The sequence below is a fragment of the Juglans microcarpa x Juglans regia genome, chromosome 3D, assembly GCF_004785595.1.
Source record: "Juglans microcarpa x Juglans regia isolate MS1-56 chromosome 3D, Jm3101_v1.0, whole genome shotgun sequence".
Lineage (NCBI taxonomy): Eukaryota > Viridiplantae > Streptophyta > Magnoliopsida > Fagales > Juglandaceae > Juglans > Juglans microcarpa x Juglans regia.
The window spans coordinates 5,262,539-5,282,980 of NC_054598.1; the positions used below are offsets into that span (position 1 = coordinate 5,262,539).

Consider the following 20,442-nt stretch of genomic DNA (forward strand, 5'->3'; position numbering starts at 1 on the left):
GATATTATTATAATTTTAAAAAAAATTTAAGGATAAAATTAATTAGGCTTGTAATGTAATCCTTATTTAGGGACTGTATATAGTATTGCTCTAATTTAAAAAAAAAATACTTAATTGAAACTTTTTATCAAAATGCTCTTACAGAGCTAACAGTAAATAATTATTTAATAGTAAAATTCTATAATTGTAAAAGTATTACTGTAAAAAAACTTATTTGGTACAACAATTTCAAAAAGGCACTCGAATGCAACAAGGGATTGTGACGTTGGATTAATTAAGAAAAGGAGTGTAAAGTAAAAACATATTGGGCCTATTAAGGACCGAAAACATATATATTTTGCAATTGTTTACTCCTCGTAGTCGTTGCTTACAATGGGGGGGTTAATTATTTATAATCCTTATAGTAATATAATAGCAAGCATGATGGGGACCTTTCAAATTTGCATAGCATTAGCATATATGTTAGGGCCCACATTGATATTAATTGATGTAGTTTTTTCCTTTAGTGGGGTGGAGTGAATTTTTGAAATGACGAATGAACTAAAACATAAATGTGTCTAAGTAAGAGTCATTGTCCATAGAAAAGCATGCATTGATATGTACACATAAAAACATACATTCAAATGTTGCCAACAAAATAAGGAAAATCTTAGCTCACGAGTTGCCACATTGCTCTCTCCGCCACCTTTTTTTTTTGAACAGTTTTTTTTTTTTTTTTTACATACTTTAGTCATAAAAGATTTACACAAAAACAATTTACAAAATGATGTAATTTGATGTGGTTTCTCAGATTGTAAAATTATTTTTATTATAAATAGATTTAACAGATCAGATAAAGCCACGTCAAATTGAAAATCGATTAAAAATTATAGAATTTTTTACCATTGAAATCGATTAAAAATAAATCAATCTGTAATATAATCTCTAACAGTCAAATGAAAATTCAATATAGTTCGAGAATATATAGTGTAATTTTTTTGTTTTTGTTTTTTTTTTCATTTTTCTGTTCATTTGTTGTGATCAGACGAACAATTTAAATAAGTAACATGAAGAGTGGTTGCAAAGTCTTTTATTAAATGGGATGGATTAGAATATGTTATGAGACAATCATCCAAAGCCAACACAATTTATAGTATTAGATAAAATTATGAATTGCATTCTTTTTAAAAAAAAGAAAAAAAGAAATGAGAGTGTAAATATAATTTCTGTTAACTGAAAAGGGACTCTCGGCAGGCCATCAAAGCTCGTAATAATTCAAAGGTAGCTTTTCCAATTCCTGAAGAAATTGTCATAGCCTCACAATTTTTTTTTCTTAAATTTACAATGAGCGTGGCCTAGCAATTACATACCTTGGAGAAAGTTAATTGAACTTTTGTGTTTTTGGTCAGTGCTGGGCTTTGCATCAACTCAAATCCAAACCGGGTCATAGGCATTGCTAGGATCTCTAAAAGCATGTTTGTTTATGGTAATTCATTCATTTGAAAAAACCAACTTTTTCATTGTGGCTCCACTTTTTTACATTGAATCTACATTATTCTCGGAACTTGATTTTCTCAAGAAAGATTTACAAAAATCTGAGAACGCCTGCATATCACAAGTGCGTTTAAAAGATGTGAAGTCAAAGTTGATTTGTGATCTGTACTGTGTGTGTGTGTGTGTCGGTGTACCAAACAAATAAAAATTGATAAAGGCATACAAAGAAATATAAAAGAGAAGAAGTAGTTATTTAAAGGGTAAGGGTAAAACAAATAATGCTCTCATCCACTGATGATGAGACCCTTAAAAGGTGATTTACTGGCTGGCTTTGTCTCCGCCATTGCAATCCTTCAAATAAAGACTGATGAAAATATAATATAAAGCTGCAAAACTAATATATAAATCCCCGCGTCCAGTTTGGAATAATGTAAACCATGCATTTGGAGAATGGAAGCTATCTTAATCTGCAGCTACAGACAACTAATGCTGTCGATCAAAGCCCTTCAAAGAATCTTATATGGTCTTCAAATGTTTCACCATGCCGAATTTCGGCCACTGAGCCATCTTCTTCAACCTAAAAATAAAAGCAGTAGAAGCCATCTCTAGGGTTAATTGATGGAACACTCGAGACTGTCCAGTATCATTTTGTACAGAATAGACGTGTGGTTGAAGAAACAGGCAGCATAAAGTCAATTCTTTCATACCCAGTACTCTGGAGGGCGCATCTTAAGATTAAAAGTTGATGCCATGCTCATGCAATAAGCACCTGCATCATGGACAACGAGACCAGCTCCCTGCAAAGTGAAACTCAATCAGGAGAAAGTAAAATGGAATCCTCATGTTTTTTTGGTTGACGCACAAGAGCATTCAAACTTAGCCCCCATTAAAAAAGGCTAGAAATTTATAGATGTTAGAATCCAACAGTAGCCTAGACACTACCTTGACTGGAGTTGGAAGTTCTCTATCCTTCCCCAGTAAATCTGCAGACTCGCATACAGGGCCCACTACATCAAAGGTTGGGTGGCGCAGGAGAAACCAACTCTATGTGCTGCAACCAGATAATTACGAGTCAATTGTGATAAGAAAGGCAAAACCAAGTCTGATTAAAAAAAAAAAAAAAAAAAGGCACAGGAACGTGGGATGTAGCAATGCTGATTAGTGAAATTAGTTCGAAATGAGGAAAACTACATCTATTACATAATATTATAGATCAGAATCAGCAATTTGGGTTTCAAATAGACAGAATACTCCACTGTTATATAGGTATGAGATATGGCTACTGACTAACACAATATTTGGATCAAGTTTTTATTTTTTGATCAGTAAAATCTCACTTTTATGATTTTTGGATCAAGTACAACACGTTGAATTATTTTTTTCAAGCACTAAACAGAAAGCATTTGATAACACACTTGAAATTAAAGGAAAAAAAAAACAAGCAAACTGATACTGAGCTGATTAAAGTGAGATGTCCATCATCTTCAATCGACGCTAAGGCAGTTGACCACCAGGGAAGTTAAGTATTATGAATACTTACATGATAAGCGCCATAGAGGCTAGGACGGATAAGTTCTGTCATGCTGCCATCGTGAAAGGACCAAGTCGCAAACCTGCACCAACCAAGATTCTAAAAATGTTAAGAGAGAATTTATACAAATAAAAGTAGGAACTTTAATTCTCGTGGTAACTACAACACACTAGGAAACAAAGCCTTATTTACCATGTCAACCATTTTAACACCAGCGAGGACTCTCTTCAAAAAATACCAGCCAAGACTCTGAAATAAAAGTAAATGAAGAGAGTTCGCCTTCTCAAGTGAGAGAGGCTTCTAACTCTCTACATGTTGCAATTACTCAGCCAATACCTTTTTTGGTTGCCTTTGAAAAAAAATAAAAAATAAAAACAATTCTGTATCACATGTAGAAGATTTTGATGGCACAGAAATGATTGAATCAAAAGTTTGTTTCAAGAGGTAAACAACTTACAACACATAAAGGATGGAACCAGTGACCCACCTTCCACCCTTTGTTTATGGGGAAAAGAGATGCCATTCGGTCCAAGGACCATTCATGTTAAAATCAAATTATTTCTGCCAGGTATTGGATTTTCATGTAAATCACAAAAATTGATGCAAGATTAAGGAGACAAAAACAGAGGAGAAGAATATTATATTTCTGCTGCAACAGCCCCTGACAAGTCAAAACAGCAACAGACAACCAAGCTACTACGCAAATAAAAACTGTACCGTATAAAGAAATCTAAGAGTTTTCGTCATGTGAATAGTAATATGTACAGCTATCATATAATGAACATTACTTTTCCCAGACTCAACTTCAGCAGGTTCTAAATCATGTTCAACTATGGAAAACTTTTACCAAAAGAAAGAAAGCACAACTACATGAGAGAAACATAGAGACAAACACAATGTAGTTGAAATACCTTCGTGATGGTGGAACCAAGATGGCAATGCGCTCCCACAAGCTTCAGCTCATTAGGATGTGCCTTGACAGCATCCAAGAACCATAGCAGCTTCTCATTTCTAACGCCAAATTTGGAGTTTTTATTCCCAGTGGCAACATAAGGATGGACCTAGAAAAGAATAGACGTGTCACTAACATAAAGTTCAGTACAAACAAAGTAGACCAACGTGAAAAAAATGAACTTGGGTAGTTCAGACAAAAGAGTAGTTGTGATTAGTATGTACTGCCTTACTTCAATAGTATAGATGACTAAGTATGAAGCAAATGGACAATAAAACACGTTTTAAATCAAATGCATCAAGGGCGCTCCTATAAGAGATTATTATTTCAAGAATAAGTGGTGGACTAAGGGCTGATTCAAACTTCTGAAGCCCAAAGTGTTCCCAAGGTGCAAACGACCATCTAATGTATGGAATTCGCTGAGGTCCTGAATGAACCAGTCGATTGGCAAAGATTTTAACGTAGTCAATTTAAAGTCTGTAAAAGGTGTTCTCTTTACTTACAATACAAGTTACACATAGAAAATGACCATAAAAATATGAAGAATAATCTGGCCACAACATACCTGAGAGTCCACGTCTGGGTTAATCCGAAGCAAAACATTAACCTTCTTGCCCGCTATTCTCGCAGCTGATACAATATTCTCCAAGTCAAATTCACTATCAACGTTAACAAAGACACCCCTCTCGGCGGCTAAAACCAAATCCTCCAAGAGTTTCCCATTCCCATTAACAATACACCTGTTCATACGGGCACCAAATATTAACACAATTTAAAACTAAAAAAGTAGTGACACGGGTACAATGCGAGATAGCGCTTAAGCATTACTAGTCAAATCTAGATCAACATATCTCAAAATCAAATATATGTGAGAGAGCACATGAACTTACTTGGTGGGATCAAATCCGGCGTGGAGAGCCAGCCTCATTTCATTTCCACTAACAAGCACTGCACCAGAACCAAGCTGCCTCTAATGCTCCAGAATCTTCAAGTTATTGTCGGCTTTGACAGCATACCCAATGGCCGAGTTCAGCCCCTCCAATGCCTCCTTATAGGCCTCGAAGTTTCTGGTGATCTGGGGCTTACTGTAGAGATAGAAAGGCCTCTTATCAACGGACTCCATGACTTCCTGGACCTTGAGGCTCTCACAGTAAATAACCCATCAGAGGATTTGGTGAAACAGTGCTGAAATGGTGTGGTCTGGGTTGGGTCTTGGGTGAGGACGGCTCTGAGGGGGAGGGGTTTTAGGGAGGGATGGGGAGTGAGGGATGAAACTTGCGGCGTCCATGGACAAGAAGACAGCATAGACAAAACGGCAAAAGGTATGAGGGTGTCTTATTCGTGACTTTGTTTATCAGAAAATTGTACAGTATCACGAATGAATGTTTGAGACTAGAACCTCTCGTATTGACAATCGTTTGGCTTTGAGACCAAATCAAAATATCTCACATCTCAGTCAAAGATATTTTTCGGTCGGTTTGAATAGCGAGAATATTTAAAAAGTGTTGAAAATATTTATGAATGATAATAAAATAATAAAAATAAAATATTAAAAAGTAAATAATAAATAATAAATAGTAAAAATAAGTAAAAAATAATAATAAGAATACCTTAAATACTCTCACTTATTAAATACACCTAAATTATTATTACATCGTTAATCTCACTCAATTATTTATAAGGCCGAGGATTTCCTGAGAATCCTCACCGGCCATGTAATTTTATTTTATTTTTTTGCTTTTTTTCTTAAACATTTTTTTAAACATCTTAAATATTTTAAAAAAATTCATAAAATTATTAAAAAATACTTTTTTAATCATTAAATAAATAAAAATGTACAATCGATATCCATTCTCAACGAGTATTCTTAGTAGAACTAGAATTTTCCTTTTCATAAATATCAAAAATTCAAAATAAATTTTCTTTTATATTATTCTAAAAACACACGCACACACACATATATATATTATATATATATTAAAGAAGAACCGACAGGCAGCCACCAAATTAATTAATTTAAAATATAAAAAAATTCTCACTTTTATTTTTTTCAGTAATTTTATTTTTAATTAAATTAAAAATATAGTAATTTATCTTTTACTATTCATCAAACATCTCAATCCTATTGAGTACTAATAATGTTTAAAATCAATTTCTCCTTAAATATTCAAAATGTACTTTGAAGAGATTTAGATTATGTTTAGACGTTGAAATGAGTTGAATTGAGATGATAAAATATTGTTAGAATATTATTTTTTAATATTATTATTATTTTAGAATTTGAAAAAATTAAATTATTTATTATATTTTATATTAAAATTTGAAAAAAATTGTAATGATAAGTTGAGATGAGTTAAAATGAATTGAATAACCAAATGAAGATTGTTGAAGATAATTAGTATATGGCATATTTGCTCCAACGGAAGGGAGGGAGGTTGCAGGATTGACCAGTGGTCATTGATGACTTTGAAAAAGAAAAAATTAGAGTTTTACTACGTAGAATCATTTCTGTATATTTTTTATGTATTTTATTGATGTAATTGTCAAATTAATTATTTTATATTAAAAAAACAATACAATCAATCGTATTAGTAGGATGTATAAAAAATAATTAAAAGTAGCTGCATATAAAATTTGGAAAAATTTATAAGAGACCATCATATTGAGACAATTTTTCTTAAATTACTCAAAATGCACTTATAATAAACTCATTATCGAGAGTATCAGAAGTTAGGATTTTGCTTGGGTTTTGTTCCAACCTGAAGGGGCCGGGAAGATTGCGGGATGACCAATGGTCATTTCGACTGATTTTTTTTTTTTTTTAAAGAGCATGATAAAACACAGTGTTTATAATTTTTTTAAATAGATGACATTTTTATAAAATATAATCATAAAAAGTATCTATTTAAAACAATATTGCAAAAAAAATTGTAGAATTGCATCTTTAGATATAATTTTCTTTTTCAAAAACTTTGTTCAAATATGAGGTTTTAAAAAGATTAATAGATAAACCTATGAAGTATGTGATATAGTATTTATTATTATTTGTGTGTATTATTTGGACAATATTAAGCACTCAATAAATACTGCACAATTCACTTTATATGTGTCTCAAGTTTGAAGATATCGATACATTTATCGGTGATAATTATACTAGTGCTGGTAAAGATGATGTGTGGCTACGGTTACATGTGACACTAGTTGAAGCGTGACAGAAGAGTAGACTTTTTTTTTTTTCCTTGACAATAGAAGAGTGGTATTGGTTGAAGGTTGGTGATCAGCGAGGGCATATCTAGTAGTGCTAGATACAGCCGTAAAATATGTAAGTGTTGTGTAATCTTTTAATAAAAGAGTAGGTATATTATTAAAAAATTACTTTTTATTATGTAGTTTCGATATTTATTCATTTTTTAAAAATAAATTACGACTCTTGCATATTTCACGATTATAAATATCATTTTTCTTCTTTATAGAAGAATGACTGGGCAAGAGAATGGCTTACCAACAAAAGTTCGACTCAATATACCAATGTCCAAAGTCACCTCTCTCTCTCTCAATGAATTTGTCCTCAATGTTATATAGTTTTCCTACTTGATAACGTCGAACCAAGATGTTTAGTATGATAATTGTCGAGTATCGCTTGGTCATGGAGGCACGTGAGAGAAAATGCGATTCAAGCACGTACTAAAATAGGGACTAATTTCAATTTGCTTGTGTTCTATTTTTGGTTTTTCAAGTTCAATCCAATAGTTCAAAACTCCTCCACACCACACCATTCATATATCTTTTGGCTGTAGTGAGTTTACGTGGGTGCAATTGCATGCAGATCTCAACCACAAACTAATATTGGAAAACTCCTGGCACAGCGTCTGGATGAGATCAGGTAGAGATTTACCAACCCAAAAAAGAAAAAAAAGAAAGTTAAAGGATGTGGGAAAAATGAAAAAATATATATAAATTAATGGAGGTTGAATATATATATATATATATATATATATTGAATTTGACACGATCTTTACATTTGATTATCATTCAATATGACATAAGATTTCCATAAGCTGGCATGAGAATTAGAATAAGCAAAATTTTAGTGGAGAGCCACGACGTTTAGCAAATTGACTCTCTCTCACTAACTTCAACAGCAATGTATAAAATACAGCTATGAAAGTATAATGCAAGCAAATCCTTTAAAAAATACAATAATCCACAAAAATAAAATAAATTGTATAGCATATAGTTTATGAACATGGTACTAGTCGTTAATGGTATGGGGAAAGTGGGTGGGTTTGGAGGTATTACATAATCTTGGTTGGTTAGTTGCGTGGGGAAGAGAGTCCCAATGGAGTGGCTCGCATTTCTTTTCGCCTACTCTTTCTCTTCTGTTTCTCAGCAACAGAAAAAAGAGGCCAATTATCTACGCTGCTCTGCAAGACCCTGTCAATGGCAGGGAACAAGATATTTCATTTCCTATTACTGTCATGTCATCCTGGCTGTCCATTTTGGCCGTCCCTTTGGGGCCGCAACTTCAGAGAGTAATCCGGGTGATATATACACTTCTTTCTTCCTCTCTTGGCACCCCTTTGCTACATTCTTATCAAAAGGTATTCCAACCCAATCTCTCTCTCTCTCTCTCTCTCTCTCTCTCTACATCTTCTTCTCTACCCACATTCTATTTTCACTTCATTACTCGTCTGATTCTTGAACTTTTGGATCCAACATTGTATGGCATTTGCGTTTATTCGTTTTCTTTGGCTACTCTGATGTTTTCCAACTTTTTTTTTTCTTCGTTCATATTGATTATGTTTGCTCTGAATGTTGCAAGTTTCTGACTTTTGTGTATGGGTAAAGGTGTAGGCATATACCGTGAGGGAACTAGTTTGGGCGTCTTGTTATATATGAGTGCTTGATCCTCCTGTCCTCTTGTGGTCTTAATTGAGCTTATCTTCCAATATGGCAACCATGTGCGAAACTATGTCTGGGCCTCTTGAACGACCATCTAAAGAGGGTAAGTCTCTTGCAATCATGCCTTTGTCCGCACTTCGTCCTCTGGAATCTTGTTATGAGATATATATATATTATATATATCTATCTTGATGTGATTTTGATTATTCTAAATACTTCGTTGATTATGTGCCATGTATGACAGTGATGAGAATTGTTTCTGAGAGAAGTGAAAAAAGAAGAAAGAAAAGGAATAGAAAGATTTCAGATTTGGAAGATCAAGAATTTCCCACTTAACTAAGCCCAAAGCGGATCTCTTTTGCTTTAGGAAATTTCGCATCACACAGTTTTAAAGACATCAAAATGATTTAAATGAGCCAAATGGAGACTTCTGTCAATTTTATGTAACCTCAGAGCTGTTGCAATTGTGGAAAATATTTTCTTTGTCGTCGTAATTTGTTTTTCTTCTATCATTTAGATGGAAACTTGTTGGTTGAACCTGCCTTGATTCATGACGCTTTCTTGATTCTTGAGGGGCTTGAATATGTCAAAATTCACTTGCTATGAGATGAAATATGAAAGAGCAGTAGCAAGAGGAGAAGATCTTTCAGCCAGTCTTTTTGTTACGACCTTAAATTTATGAGTGGTCTAAACATTGTTCATTTTTATAGGTCCGGAAAAATATGACTTCGAAAACTCTGAGGATGAGAAGAAGACAAGACTCGGATCTCTCAAGAAGAAGGCAATTAATGCCTCGACCAAGTTTAGGCATTCCTTGAAAAGGAGGGGCCGGAGAAACAGCAAGGTTATGTCTGTTGCTATCGAGGATAACATCGATGCAGAGGAGCTACAGGCTGTGGATGCATTCCGCCAAGCACTTATCTTGGAAGAACTACTACCCTCAAAACATGATGATCATCATATGATGCTAAGGTCACAGATACTTCTCTTTCTTCACTATTAAAAGGCTATAATAGGTTGCACTTGTAGCTATAGTTCAGTTATGCCTCCAGAATACAAACAACCAACCAGGACATTCATGTATGTTGGTACAGATTTTTAAGGGCTAGGAAGTTTGACATTGAGAAAACAAAGCAAATGTGGGCTGATATGCTCCACTGGAGGAAGGAGTTTGGAACAGACACAGTCATGGAGGTATTCACTGAAAAATTAAAGTACTTTCTAATACTTGATTTCTGTTTTTTTTTTTTTTAACTAACAAGCTGTCAAATCCTTTTTCTTCCCTTTCTTGGTTAAGGAATTTGATTTCAAGGAAGTCGATGAAGTCTTAAATTACTACCCACAAGGGAATCATGGAGTTGATAAAGAAGGACGGCCTGTTTACATCGAAAGGCTTGGTCAAGTTGATTCCACCAAGCTGTTGCAAGTCACAACAATGGACCGCTATCTGAAGTATCATGTAAGGGAGTTTGAGAGGACCTTCGCTGTAAAGATGCCAGCCTGTTCCATTGCTGCTAAGAAGCACATTGACCAGAGCACAACTATTTTGGATGTGCAAGGAGTGGTAAGCTGGCAGTTCCTATTTTATATTTGCTCAACCAAGCAGTACTTAAATCATCCAACAGAGAATGGTAGAAATTCACTCAAAATATTGATTGAATACCATTTTATTGCTTTTGTTTTTTGTGAATTCTTTTTTACTTTCTGTCCAATTAATTATTTTCGGAAAGGATGTATCCTAAGTTATTATACTACGATTGATGCCTCAGGGGCTTAAACAATTCAGCAAATCTGCAAGGGAACTTATTACGTGCCTTCAGAAGATTGATGGTGACAATTATCCTGAGGTACGCATTTTCTCTCTAAAAGCTCATGATATGCCTCAAGCTTCTTGGTGTTCTACCTTAGCCTGAATTATAATTTCTGGCTTCACTCACATTGACTTATCAATCTTCTGTTTATTGCAGAGCCTAAACCGCATGTTCATCATCAATGCTGGCTCTGGATTTAGGCTATTATGGAATACAGTTAAAACATTCCTTGATCCTAAGACCACTTCAAAAATTCATGTAAGCATTGCCATCCATCTATCCAAAACTTCCACTGACTTTGATCAAGTAATTCTGCTAAACAAAGTCATGATTAATTTACCAGGTTCTTGGCAATAAGTACCAGAGCAAGTTGCTTGAAGTTATTGATGCTAGGTAATTCTTTCTTCATCCAGTTCACACAAAATCTGAATTTTGTCTATTTTGGCCAGTTTTATTTTGCAAAAGGACCAGCTCATCTAGTATATATTGCATGTTCCACAATTGCAATTACAAATCTTACTTAAGAAGATCCTTCCACGTTAGCTACCTTGATAATATCTATAATATGCTTGATGGAAGAATTTTATTATAAATAATTTTTCCATCAAATCTCATTTACTCCTTGTTTTCCTGGATTTGTGGCAGTGAGCTTCCAGAGTTTTTCGGTGGTTCTTGTACCTGTGCAGACAAGGGTGGTTGCATGCGTTCTGATAAGGGGCCATGGAATGATCCAGACATATTGAAGGTGACTGACTATACTCCCTAATGATCTTTGATCAAGTTAAAATGTCCTTTTTATCTGAGCAAGATGCAGCATAAACAATAAATGACTAATTATAATTTTGATAAGCCAGATGGTTCAAAATGGTGAGGCCAAATGCCCGAGGACAATACTGTCCGGGATTGAGGAGAAGACAATCTCTGAAGATGAGAATGCATGCCCAAAGGTAATGAGTTGAAAGAAGTCTGACCTCTTTGGCAAGTTCATGATCTTCTCTGTATTCTATAAGCGAAAAGATTCCTTCAAGTTCGTCTAGACTTGAGAACTTCAAGTGAATGATAGAAAACATATGAAGTGGATTCTGTAACATTTAAGGTTATTTATATAAATTTCTTCCCACAAAATTAATGCGATAGATTCACTTCATGTCTTATCTTTCTCGTAAATGAGAATTTGAAAATTCACGATTCCATTACAAGTATACTCTCGGTCATGGTCTTTGAATTGTCTGAAGTAATTAAATGCCTGACGCTTTTTTTTCAATGCTATAATATGAAGAGGTACGATTCTTTCAACTCAGAAGCAGGCGACGTGCAATGTCTCTCTCCAATATTTTCAAGGGATTATGCGGAGGATCCAAGACTCTCTCCTGTTCCTGAAGAAGTACATTTTTCTGTATTTCCATCTCATTCTACTCAATTTAATTCCTCGCACGATAGAAGTTATTTATTCTAATCAAGTTTATCAACTTTGACATGAAGATTATGTCATCGAGGCCAAGAGTGCTAGCGGGGAATCTTTCGAGATTACTATATTTCTGAGTTGATTTCGATATTGGATCTCTATCTCTTGCAATTTGGACATAGATTGTTAACTTTGCTCCTTAATGAGTTAATAAAAATTCTATTCACGTTGCAGGCTCCCATCATCAAAAGGAGGAATAGTGCCTATCACAGCTTCGTTCCAATTGTAGACAAGACTCTGGTTGCAGCTTGGCCAAACTCAGTTCAAGATGATAAATTTTCATTTTCTAAAGGTACAAAATTGAAAATTTGCTTCTTTGATGCCTTCCAGTTTAGAATCAGATATGTGTATGATTAAACTAAAAATATCCTTAATACTATCGTGTAGTTTCACTGGTTTCCATGTAAACATGTTGCAAGGTTATTTTCTTCGACATGGAATAATTCCAGCTTGTTTAAATACGATTAAAACCGACATGATCTCTCTGTGGAAATGTGACACGAAAGTGGAAGAACACCACCTTTTAGAAGTTTTCATTTACTTTAAATTGGGAATTTTCGTGATCAAGGATTTATTGAACAAATATTACTTGTGTTTCCATTGCTACAGAATGTTTCCCTGTGCATAATTCTTGCAAGGCTCCTGAAGGACTAAGCAATCCCATTATTGGTGGGATTATGGCCATTGTTATGGGCATCTTCACTGTAGTCCGCCTGGCAAGGAACATGCCAAAGAAAGTTACTGAAGCGTCCCTCTATGACAGCTCCTTTTACTATGATCCCACCATGATGAAAGGCCATCAGTTGCCACCACCTGCTATCACCAGCACCGATTACATGTCGATGATGAAACGTATGGCTGAATTGGAGAAGAAGGTCGTTGCTCTGACCAACAAACCAGCCGTCATGCCACCTGAGAAGGAGGAGTTACTGAACGCTGCACTGAGCCGTGTCGATGCCCTCGAACAGCAGCTATCCTCGACCAAGAAGGTATGATCTGATATAAGATACACAGAGACAGAACTTTAATTAAGATAACCAAATGTAACGAATACTATTCTTCTTTGTGCAGGCGCTTGAGAATTCTCTTGTTCATCAGCAGGAGCTCGTAGCCTACATTGAGAAGAAGAAGAAGAAGAACAAGCTGGTATATTACTAATTCTCGGACGTTGCTTACAAGTTTCAATCGCACCTGTTTCAGATATAGAAATAGAGCTTTCATTTTACTAAAAAGTTTTTATTTTGGACTGTGATTGCAGAACCCATTCCGCTGGTGAGGTGCTAGGTTGCTGGTTTCTGTACAATGCTCCAAATAATTACTTAAAGATTAACTGTAAGTCGGCGGCTATGTTGGTTTTCATCCCATGAAGATGCTGTTTAATGCATTTAGTCCATGTTTCATGTTTGTTTTGTCAACTTATAAATTAAACTCAAAGGCTCTTGTAAATTAAGAGTGTGTCGTTTATTCGAAATAATGTGTATATTGAATAAATATTCATGGGGTTTTTGCAGTTTTTGACTTTTTTGAGTCACTGAAAAGCTTCATTTCCTCTGACCAAATGAAAGGGAAAAAATCCACTGCAGAAGTTTGGCTGCCAATGAAAAGGACGGAGAATTTTGTTTTGATTCTTGGGCATTTTGTCCAGTCTTTTCATTGGATTGGAGGATTATACACTCAACATTCATTAACTCAATGTCATTCACTTTCACAGTCTTCTTTGTTCGTGGAACGACGTTGTCATTTTCGTATAACTCAAATAAGATTATCTTCCACTCACATATACTTGTGAGTTATAGAAACTATCATACCCCCGAGTTGAGGTAGCTCGCGTAGATGATAAGCAAGCGGCAAAAGTATTGCATCTACAAAGAAATAAATTTACAATAAAAAGCTGATAGTCTTATATATCACATCAAATCACGTCAATTCATAAGCTTCTTTTTAAAGATTTGGCCAAACATATCTCAAGGGACAAATAATCACAAAAGTGCTTCATTAAAGTTGGATAACTCTCCCATCAAATGTTTCAATCTTAACAATCTCAACTCTCAAGGCCCTAAAAGTCAAAGATCTGAAAACTCAACGGTTGAGAAGTCCACTCTTTCCAAACATTCCATGGGAGGCACGACGTTTGAAAAAAAAAAAAAAAAGGAACTACTGACGGTTTCAGTACATCAATGCTATTTTTTACATCTTGACAACAAGGTCTGTTTCTCATAGATGCACTGTTTAAGATTGCGTATCCAAAGCACTAAGAAACGGATCTTCTCCTGGAGCATTGTCGTCGGCCAAACATCTTACCAGCAAAACTTCTTTTTCTGATTAACAAGCAAAAAGAGGAAATATGAGTTCACAAACTCATTAATGAAGCAATATATCGACTATATGCATATATATCACACGCGTAACATTAAGATTAATCCATCGACTTACCCGCAACTTGGCTTCCTCTTGACAGTCTATGTAAGCAAGCAATTCTTCTTGCCGCATTAAAGCTTCATGCAGAGCCTGTTCAGAAGAAAGTTCATCATCAATACATGCATCTTTTGAAAAATGCGCTGAATTAAAAAAAAAATACGTAAAATATATGTGCACACTGTTATCTTCAAATTGCATTCCAAATGCATGACATCAAAGGGATTTACAAAGAAAAAAAGACCGGGGGGGTTGTGGTAATGCATGCATAGCGAGGCAGATCGAGAATGAAGATATTGTGCACATATATCAAATATAGATCATAGAAGGGGAAGGGGAAGGGGGAAGCCAAAGAGAATTCTACAACAGCTAATTGTCTTTTCTTACGGCCAAACTATGAGTTTCCTTTGGCTGGCGAACCATATTATAGACTAGGAGGGGGAAGCAGATTACTCTTATTAATTAATTACTTCCTGTTTGCCAAGAAAAAAAAAACTTTTCATTTTGGGTCCCTTTGAACACAAGCCAAAGGAGTGATAAATACAGTTGTGTGGCACCTAGCATAAAAAGAAATGAAAGGCAGTGCAGTGTTCGCACAAAGCTCCTCAAAATTTAAGTTATGAAGGTATGCATCAGGGCTAAAATACACTCCAGCCGGATGCTTCCAATGCACACAGTAGCCATCTATTGCATGTTGTGCCCACCTTTGGGATATAATCGACCTGTAATTTGATGGCTTCAATGTGCACTGGACAATCCAGCAATTACCATGCATCATAATCATTGACTAGTGAAAGGACTCCACAACAGCACTTGTAATGGTCCTGCAGGATAATGATAAAGTTCCGTGCATTAGTCACTGTACCTTTTTAGTTGCAATTAGCTCTGCCTCTAAGGCATCCACGCGATAAACAGCAGCATTAAGCAATTCCTCTTTCTCATAAGGCATCTCAGATGGCTTTGATTGGAGTGTATCAACCTTCTCTTCAAGCTTCCTCAACCTCTTCAGCGCAGAAGACAGGAGATCTGCCTCTGTGTGAGCTGGAGTTGGTGAAGGGGTGTGAAAATCCTCCTTGTCAGTTCCATCAACCGCCAAGGAAGGAGTATTTTGCTCATGATTACTTGGTGTTTCAGAAAGCTTCTTTGTCAGACGACCAGCCACTGAACGGAAGTGAGTGAGAAGGGTCATGAAGAAGGTCATAATCACCACCAGAATCTGAGCACGAATCCCTTCAGTTGTTTTTTGGGTCTCGGGAAGAGGAAGTGTCCCTGTATAGGAAATTATTTTTTGATAAGTAGGTAACAACCAGTATTACAGGTGCAAAGAAATGAGATCAAGCTATGTATCTCGTATAACTGCATCATAATACCGGACAAACAATTGAGTAAAGTCAAAACAAGGAAAGGGAGGGAGAGGGGGGTGTTTGATCATACTTCAGAGGCTTTACTATTCTATTGGACAAAAAGAGCCCTATACTTCTAGGAGGACAACAACAATGCCGGAGTTACACAAGAGCACTTCAAGTCCATAAGGAAGGTTCCCAAAATTGGTTTGTAACAAGGCTTGCTTCACAGTCATAGTGAGAATGGACAGATAAACATGATAGACAACAGTAGATCTAGGATAAAATTTCTAACCTTTGGGAGCATAAGGCCTATGGAGTGGCATTTGCTTCTTCCAAACAGCATCAACAGGCTTATCAACCATTGGAACATATTCATCATAACCCGAGAAACTACCAGCAAAGCTTGCCTTTCCAGCGACCTTAGCCTGCATATCCATGAAAGTACATTAAAAAAGTAAGCAGTTTCTTCAAAACATGAGCAAAATTCATTATTCAAGATAGCTTTGAATTAATTCCTAGATAATATTGCCTAGTACATCGACATACATTATCAATCAACAATCTCCAAGTAAGGCAAGGTTCAAAACAAATAAATCAAGAGATTGATATGCAATATAACGATTTCAAAACTGACCAATTTGTGAATTCAAAACCAGAGTTTAACAGGAAAAATCTTCTGAGGTCCCATTGTCATTTTACCTCGAGCAAATTAAATTTAAAGGCACCCAAAACCATTGATAAAATCATCAATGAAAGACATTGATTTTGTTAGCATAGTCACAGATTAAAAGGTGAGAAACCTACCTCTTCACGAACAGGAGTCAATCGAAGGTGTGCATAACTCTTACTTGCTTTTGGTGAAGCGATGTCTTCAGCTTCAGATCCTGATTCAGCAGTGGATGTATCGCTACCTCTCAACTGCTTGGAGATGGTAACAAAAGAAAAATATGTGATTAGTAGGATCAGAAAAACTTGAAATATGGCTCCATCAATAAAAACTGGAACAATTTCTTAGTAAGATAAAAAATACTTGAAAATGTGGCTCCATCAACAAAATCGGGTGAATCAAAAAGGTCTAACCATTGGGCAATGTGGCTTAGCAATGGCAATAACCTTCCCCTCACTGTTTAAAACTTTCACAACCTGCCTAGCACGCCTTGCTTCACCATTAAGCACCATCTGCAGGAAAGTGTGCAAACAACCAATTATTTTTCATTTACCACAAGAAGTACAACTGGTCAATGAAAAAGCATATCTGACAGCACTAAGAAATCTCACAGCTAAAAGGTACTGTTTACTAGGATTGCGCCCCTCTACGCTTTTTAATAAAATTATATTACTTATCAAAAAGCAATCTTGAGGCTAAAAATATAACCTTTAATATATCAGGGTTTCTCCATGGCCCCTTGTCAGACCTGAGGCAACCTCCCTGATCTGAACAGGTACAGCTACCGCCAAGAAATTCTGGTAATTCACTGCCCACATTGCGAAGATTTCATTAAGTTAACAAATGGTGCACATATGAAAGGAAGATGAGTAAATATCACGGCCATTAAAAGCATGGAGGAAATATTCACATATTAGTGGAAGTACCAAACCCAAAATACCTGGCATCGATTATCTCAAGCAATTTGTTCTGGTATTTGTTTCCAAGAACCTAAAAATATACAACAAGTCAGGCCCCACAGTTGTGAAACATGGTACTCAGAACGTATGGTAAGGGGAAAAAAGGCATACATGAATCTTGGAAGTTGTCTTGGGATCTAGAAAAGTCTTAATGGTGTTCCAGAGCAGCCTAAACCCAGGGCCGGCGTTGATGATAAACATTTGGCAAAGAGTCTGCACAGTTAAGAGCATACCAAATTCCAAAACTGATATAAGACTTCAACTTTTGCTAATATTGCATCAGTTAGGAAATAATAATATCATGTCGAAAGAAAGCAGACTTCGTACCTCCGGATAATTGTCACAATCAATTTTCTGCAGCCGCATGATGAGTTCCCGTGCAGACTTTGTGAAGTTCTTAAAGCCCTGAATGACTAAAATGTTAAGAAAGAACGAACAAATAGCAACTAGATCTTTTGATTTTCAACCAAACTATGAACTCTGCAATCAGCAATGATTATGTATGGGCTACATACCACGCCTTGAACATCCAAGATTGTAGTGCTTGAATCTATGTGCCTCTTTGCAGCAATGGTGCAAGCTGGAAACTTTATGGCAAAGCTTTTCTCAAATTCCCGCACGTGGTATTTTATATAGCGATCCATAGTTGTAACTTGCATAAGTTTGTTAGGATCAACTCTTCCCAGTCTTTCAATGTAAACAGGCCTTCCCTCCTTATCCACACCATGGTGACCATGAGGATAATACTTTAAAACCTCATTCAACTCTTTGAACTCGAAATCCTGACGTAAACATCAATACAGTAAATAAGGTGAAAATATAACTACTAGGCACTGCAAATCTCGGTAAAACATCAACTTTAGTTACCTCCATAATGTTGTCAGCACCGAAGTCCTTCCTCCACTGAAGCATATCAGCCCACATATGCTTTGCTTTCTCAATATCAAATTTCCTTGCTTTCAAAAACCTGTGAGTAATGTCATAATCCTCGAGGATGTTAGAACATAACATATCTTTAGCACAATGAAAGGGAAATATTGAGGATGCCCACATTGAGTATTTTCATTTTTTGAAAGGCAAAAGATGCCCACTTCCAATTTTTAAAGAAAAGCATGGGAACATGCAAGGAGACACATGTGAGAATGCAAATCCCAAAGAATTGCATAGAACGTACGGATTGCAAGAAAGCTAATTTAAACATCCCAAAATTTTTAAACTCAGAAAATCGAAGAAGATTCAGGAGGCAAGTAAAAACCCATAAAAAAGATATGAATCCATACTTCTTCCATGCTAATGATGCAATCTTCCAACTAAAGATGAAAACCCCCAAAATCATTTACATGTATCGAAATAAAAAGAGAATCATTTTAGAAAAGGCACCAAAAAATATCTGGAATCTTTTGTGCATATGAAAGATAAATATTAAAAAGATGAGAGATGGAGCACCTCAGCATCATATGGTAATCATCGTGTTTCTCTGGTAGCAGTTCATCCAAGAGCAGTGTTTGTCGAAATGCATCAACAGCCTTGAGCTCTTCAACATCCCTAACATCCTCAATGGAAACAGAGCTGACTCGACCATCACTTTTTCTTCTACTCTTTTTCTTGAGAGAGTGCTTAAATTTGGTAGATGCATTGATCGCTTTCTTTTTCAGAGACCCAATTCTAAACCTTCTTTCGTCCTCAGAATTTTCAAAATCAGATTTCCTTTCTTTTCTCTCATCACTACCAGAGAACCCTTCAAAGCCTGCCATAAAGGAACATCACAAAATGTTAAACTCCAAACGACCAATACAAAACTACGATGGATTAAAGGGCGTGCAGATCCATGTGTTTAAGGCTAAATAGTATCTTGACCAAAACAACTATAAGCAATATGGACATTTCATATCCAATATTTATAACTTCCAAAATCCAAGGAATCAACTTCACAACGATACGCATCATCGCACAGCCACCTCAAATCCAAAGGGAAACAAAAGCGAAGTTGAACAGTTCATATACTTACGGCCACGGTCATAAGCGTGAACTCCAACAAATAAAATAATTAACAAATTCACTAACGAATACTATACATCAATCAGTAAGCAATATCTTTGAAACGATTGTATTTGGTTCTCGAAAATATAATATGTAGAAGGGAATAAAATACCCTTTAACATTTCCTAAAGCTTACACTCATTCCATTATTAAGGAGCCCAAAAAGGAAATAGCTCAGTCGCATAAACCTAACCATGAGTATTGTTTTCCTCATGCTCCGAAAAAGTTTTTTTTTTCCTTATTCTCAACAACATTAGCCCAACCGTTCTTTACAAACAACCAGATTCAAAACTGTCCTCAGTTTTCTCAGCAACTAAACAGAGAGGCTAGAGTGAAGTTGTGAAACCCTAGAACCGCACCAAACCGAACAAAAAACCGATATGAATCAACAAACATTCACAAAAGCATTTCCAAGAAAGAAAAATCGAAAGTGAGAAGCCACTCACAAGGCCTGGCGAACCGGTCCAGTGGGCCCGACATCTTGTGTAAAGAAAGCTCCTTTAACCCAGCTCCGATCAGTCAGTCACGCATCAAGCTCAAAGGATCAATCAAGGAAACCCGCATTCAGGTCAGGAACACGAAAAAAGGGGGCCCGAATTACAGAACGAGCCGGAGCCAACCGAGGAGAATGCGGTACTGCTCTCAAGTAGTGTAGTAGAAGAAGAAGTAAAAAAAAAGTAGCCCCCGGAGAAGTGAAAAGAAAATGAGAGCGCTACGGTCACGGATCACGAGGAAGATCCCACGGTCATAAATGCGTCCAGTAATTCCTTACCGATCTGAGCGCTATAACGGATCGCGAAATTCGAGAGGAATTAGAACTAAAAAATAAATTAAAAAAATAATAAATAATAATGCCCGATTAACACAGCGAGGAGGACAGA

At 36.0% G+C, this 20,442-nt stretch overlaps 2 protein-coding genes and 1 pseudogene across 5 annotated transcripts; 1 reads left to right on the top strand and 2 right to left on the bottom strand.

Moving 5' to 3' along the window:
• Positions 1 to 1,893: 1,893 nt before the first annotated feature.
• LOC121254295 lies at positions 1,894 to 5,261 on the bottom strand (annotated as a pseudogene).
• A 2,910-nt stretch (positions 5,262 to 8,171) lies between these two features.
• On the top strand, positions 8,172 to 13,844 carry LOC121254793 (phosphatidylinositol/phosphatidylcholine transfer protein SFH3-like). Of its 3 annotated transcripts, none has more exons than XR_005938717.1 (16): positions 8,172 to 8,557; positions 8,805 to 8,961; positions 9,569 to 9,830; positions 9,953 to 10,052; positions 10,156 to 10,422; positions 10,628 to 10,705; positions 10,826 to 10,927; positions 11,013 to 11,062; positions 11,315 to 11,414; positions 11,524 to 11,616; positions 11,949 to 12,053; positions 12,309 to 12,426; positions 12,744 to 13,123; positions 13,206 to 13,280; positions 13,393 to 13,466; positions 13,646 to 13,844. XR_005938717.1 is itself a non-coding variant. In XM_041154948.1 (15 exons), exons 2-15 carry the CDS (start codon positions 8,907 to 8,909, stop codon positions 13,408 to 13,410), a joined length of 1,803 nt encoding a protein of 600 aa, XP_041010882.1. In that variant the 5' UTR covers positions 8,174 to 8,557; positions 8,805 to 8,906; the 3' UTR covers positions 13,411 to 13,844. The 3 variants fall into 3 exon arrangements, 1 of the variants encoding a protein (XP_041010882.1); XR_005938716.1 differs by having other exon boundaries at positions 8,175 to 8,557; positions 11,949 to 12,065; XM_041154948.1 differs by having other exon boundaries at positions 8,174 to 8,557; positions 13,393 to 13,844.
• Positions 13,845 to 14,110: 266 nt separating this feature from the next.
• Positions 14,111 to 20,442, bottom strand: LOC121254792 (phosphatidylinositol/phosphatidylcholine transfer protein SFH8-like). Of its 2 annotated transcripts, none has more exons than XM_041154947.1 (14): positions 20,008 to 20,442; positions 18,968 to 19,268; positions 18,389 to 18,488; positions 18,037 to 18,303; positions 17,849 to 17,926; positions 17,633 to 17,734; positions 17,503 to 17,552; positions 17,271 to 17,370; positions 16,976 to 17,074; positions 16,700 to 16,813; positions 16,188 to 16,320; positions 15,415 to 15,818; positions 14,568 to 14,642; positions 14,111 to 14,452 (listed from the first exon to the last, which is right to left on the bottom strand). In XM_041154947.1, the coding sequence occupies exons 1-14, from the start codon at positions 20,039 to 20,041 to the stop codon at positions 14,432 to 14,434; spliced, it is 1,878 nt and encodes a 625-aa protein (XP_041010881.1). In that variant the 5' UTR covers positions 20,042 to 20,442; the 3' UTR covers positions 14,111 to 14,431. The 2 variants fall into 2 exon arrangements, with proteins under 2 accessions (XP_041010881.1, XP_041010880.1); XM_041154946.1 differs by having other exon boundaries at positions 16,700 to 16,816; positions 20,008 to 20,431.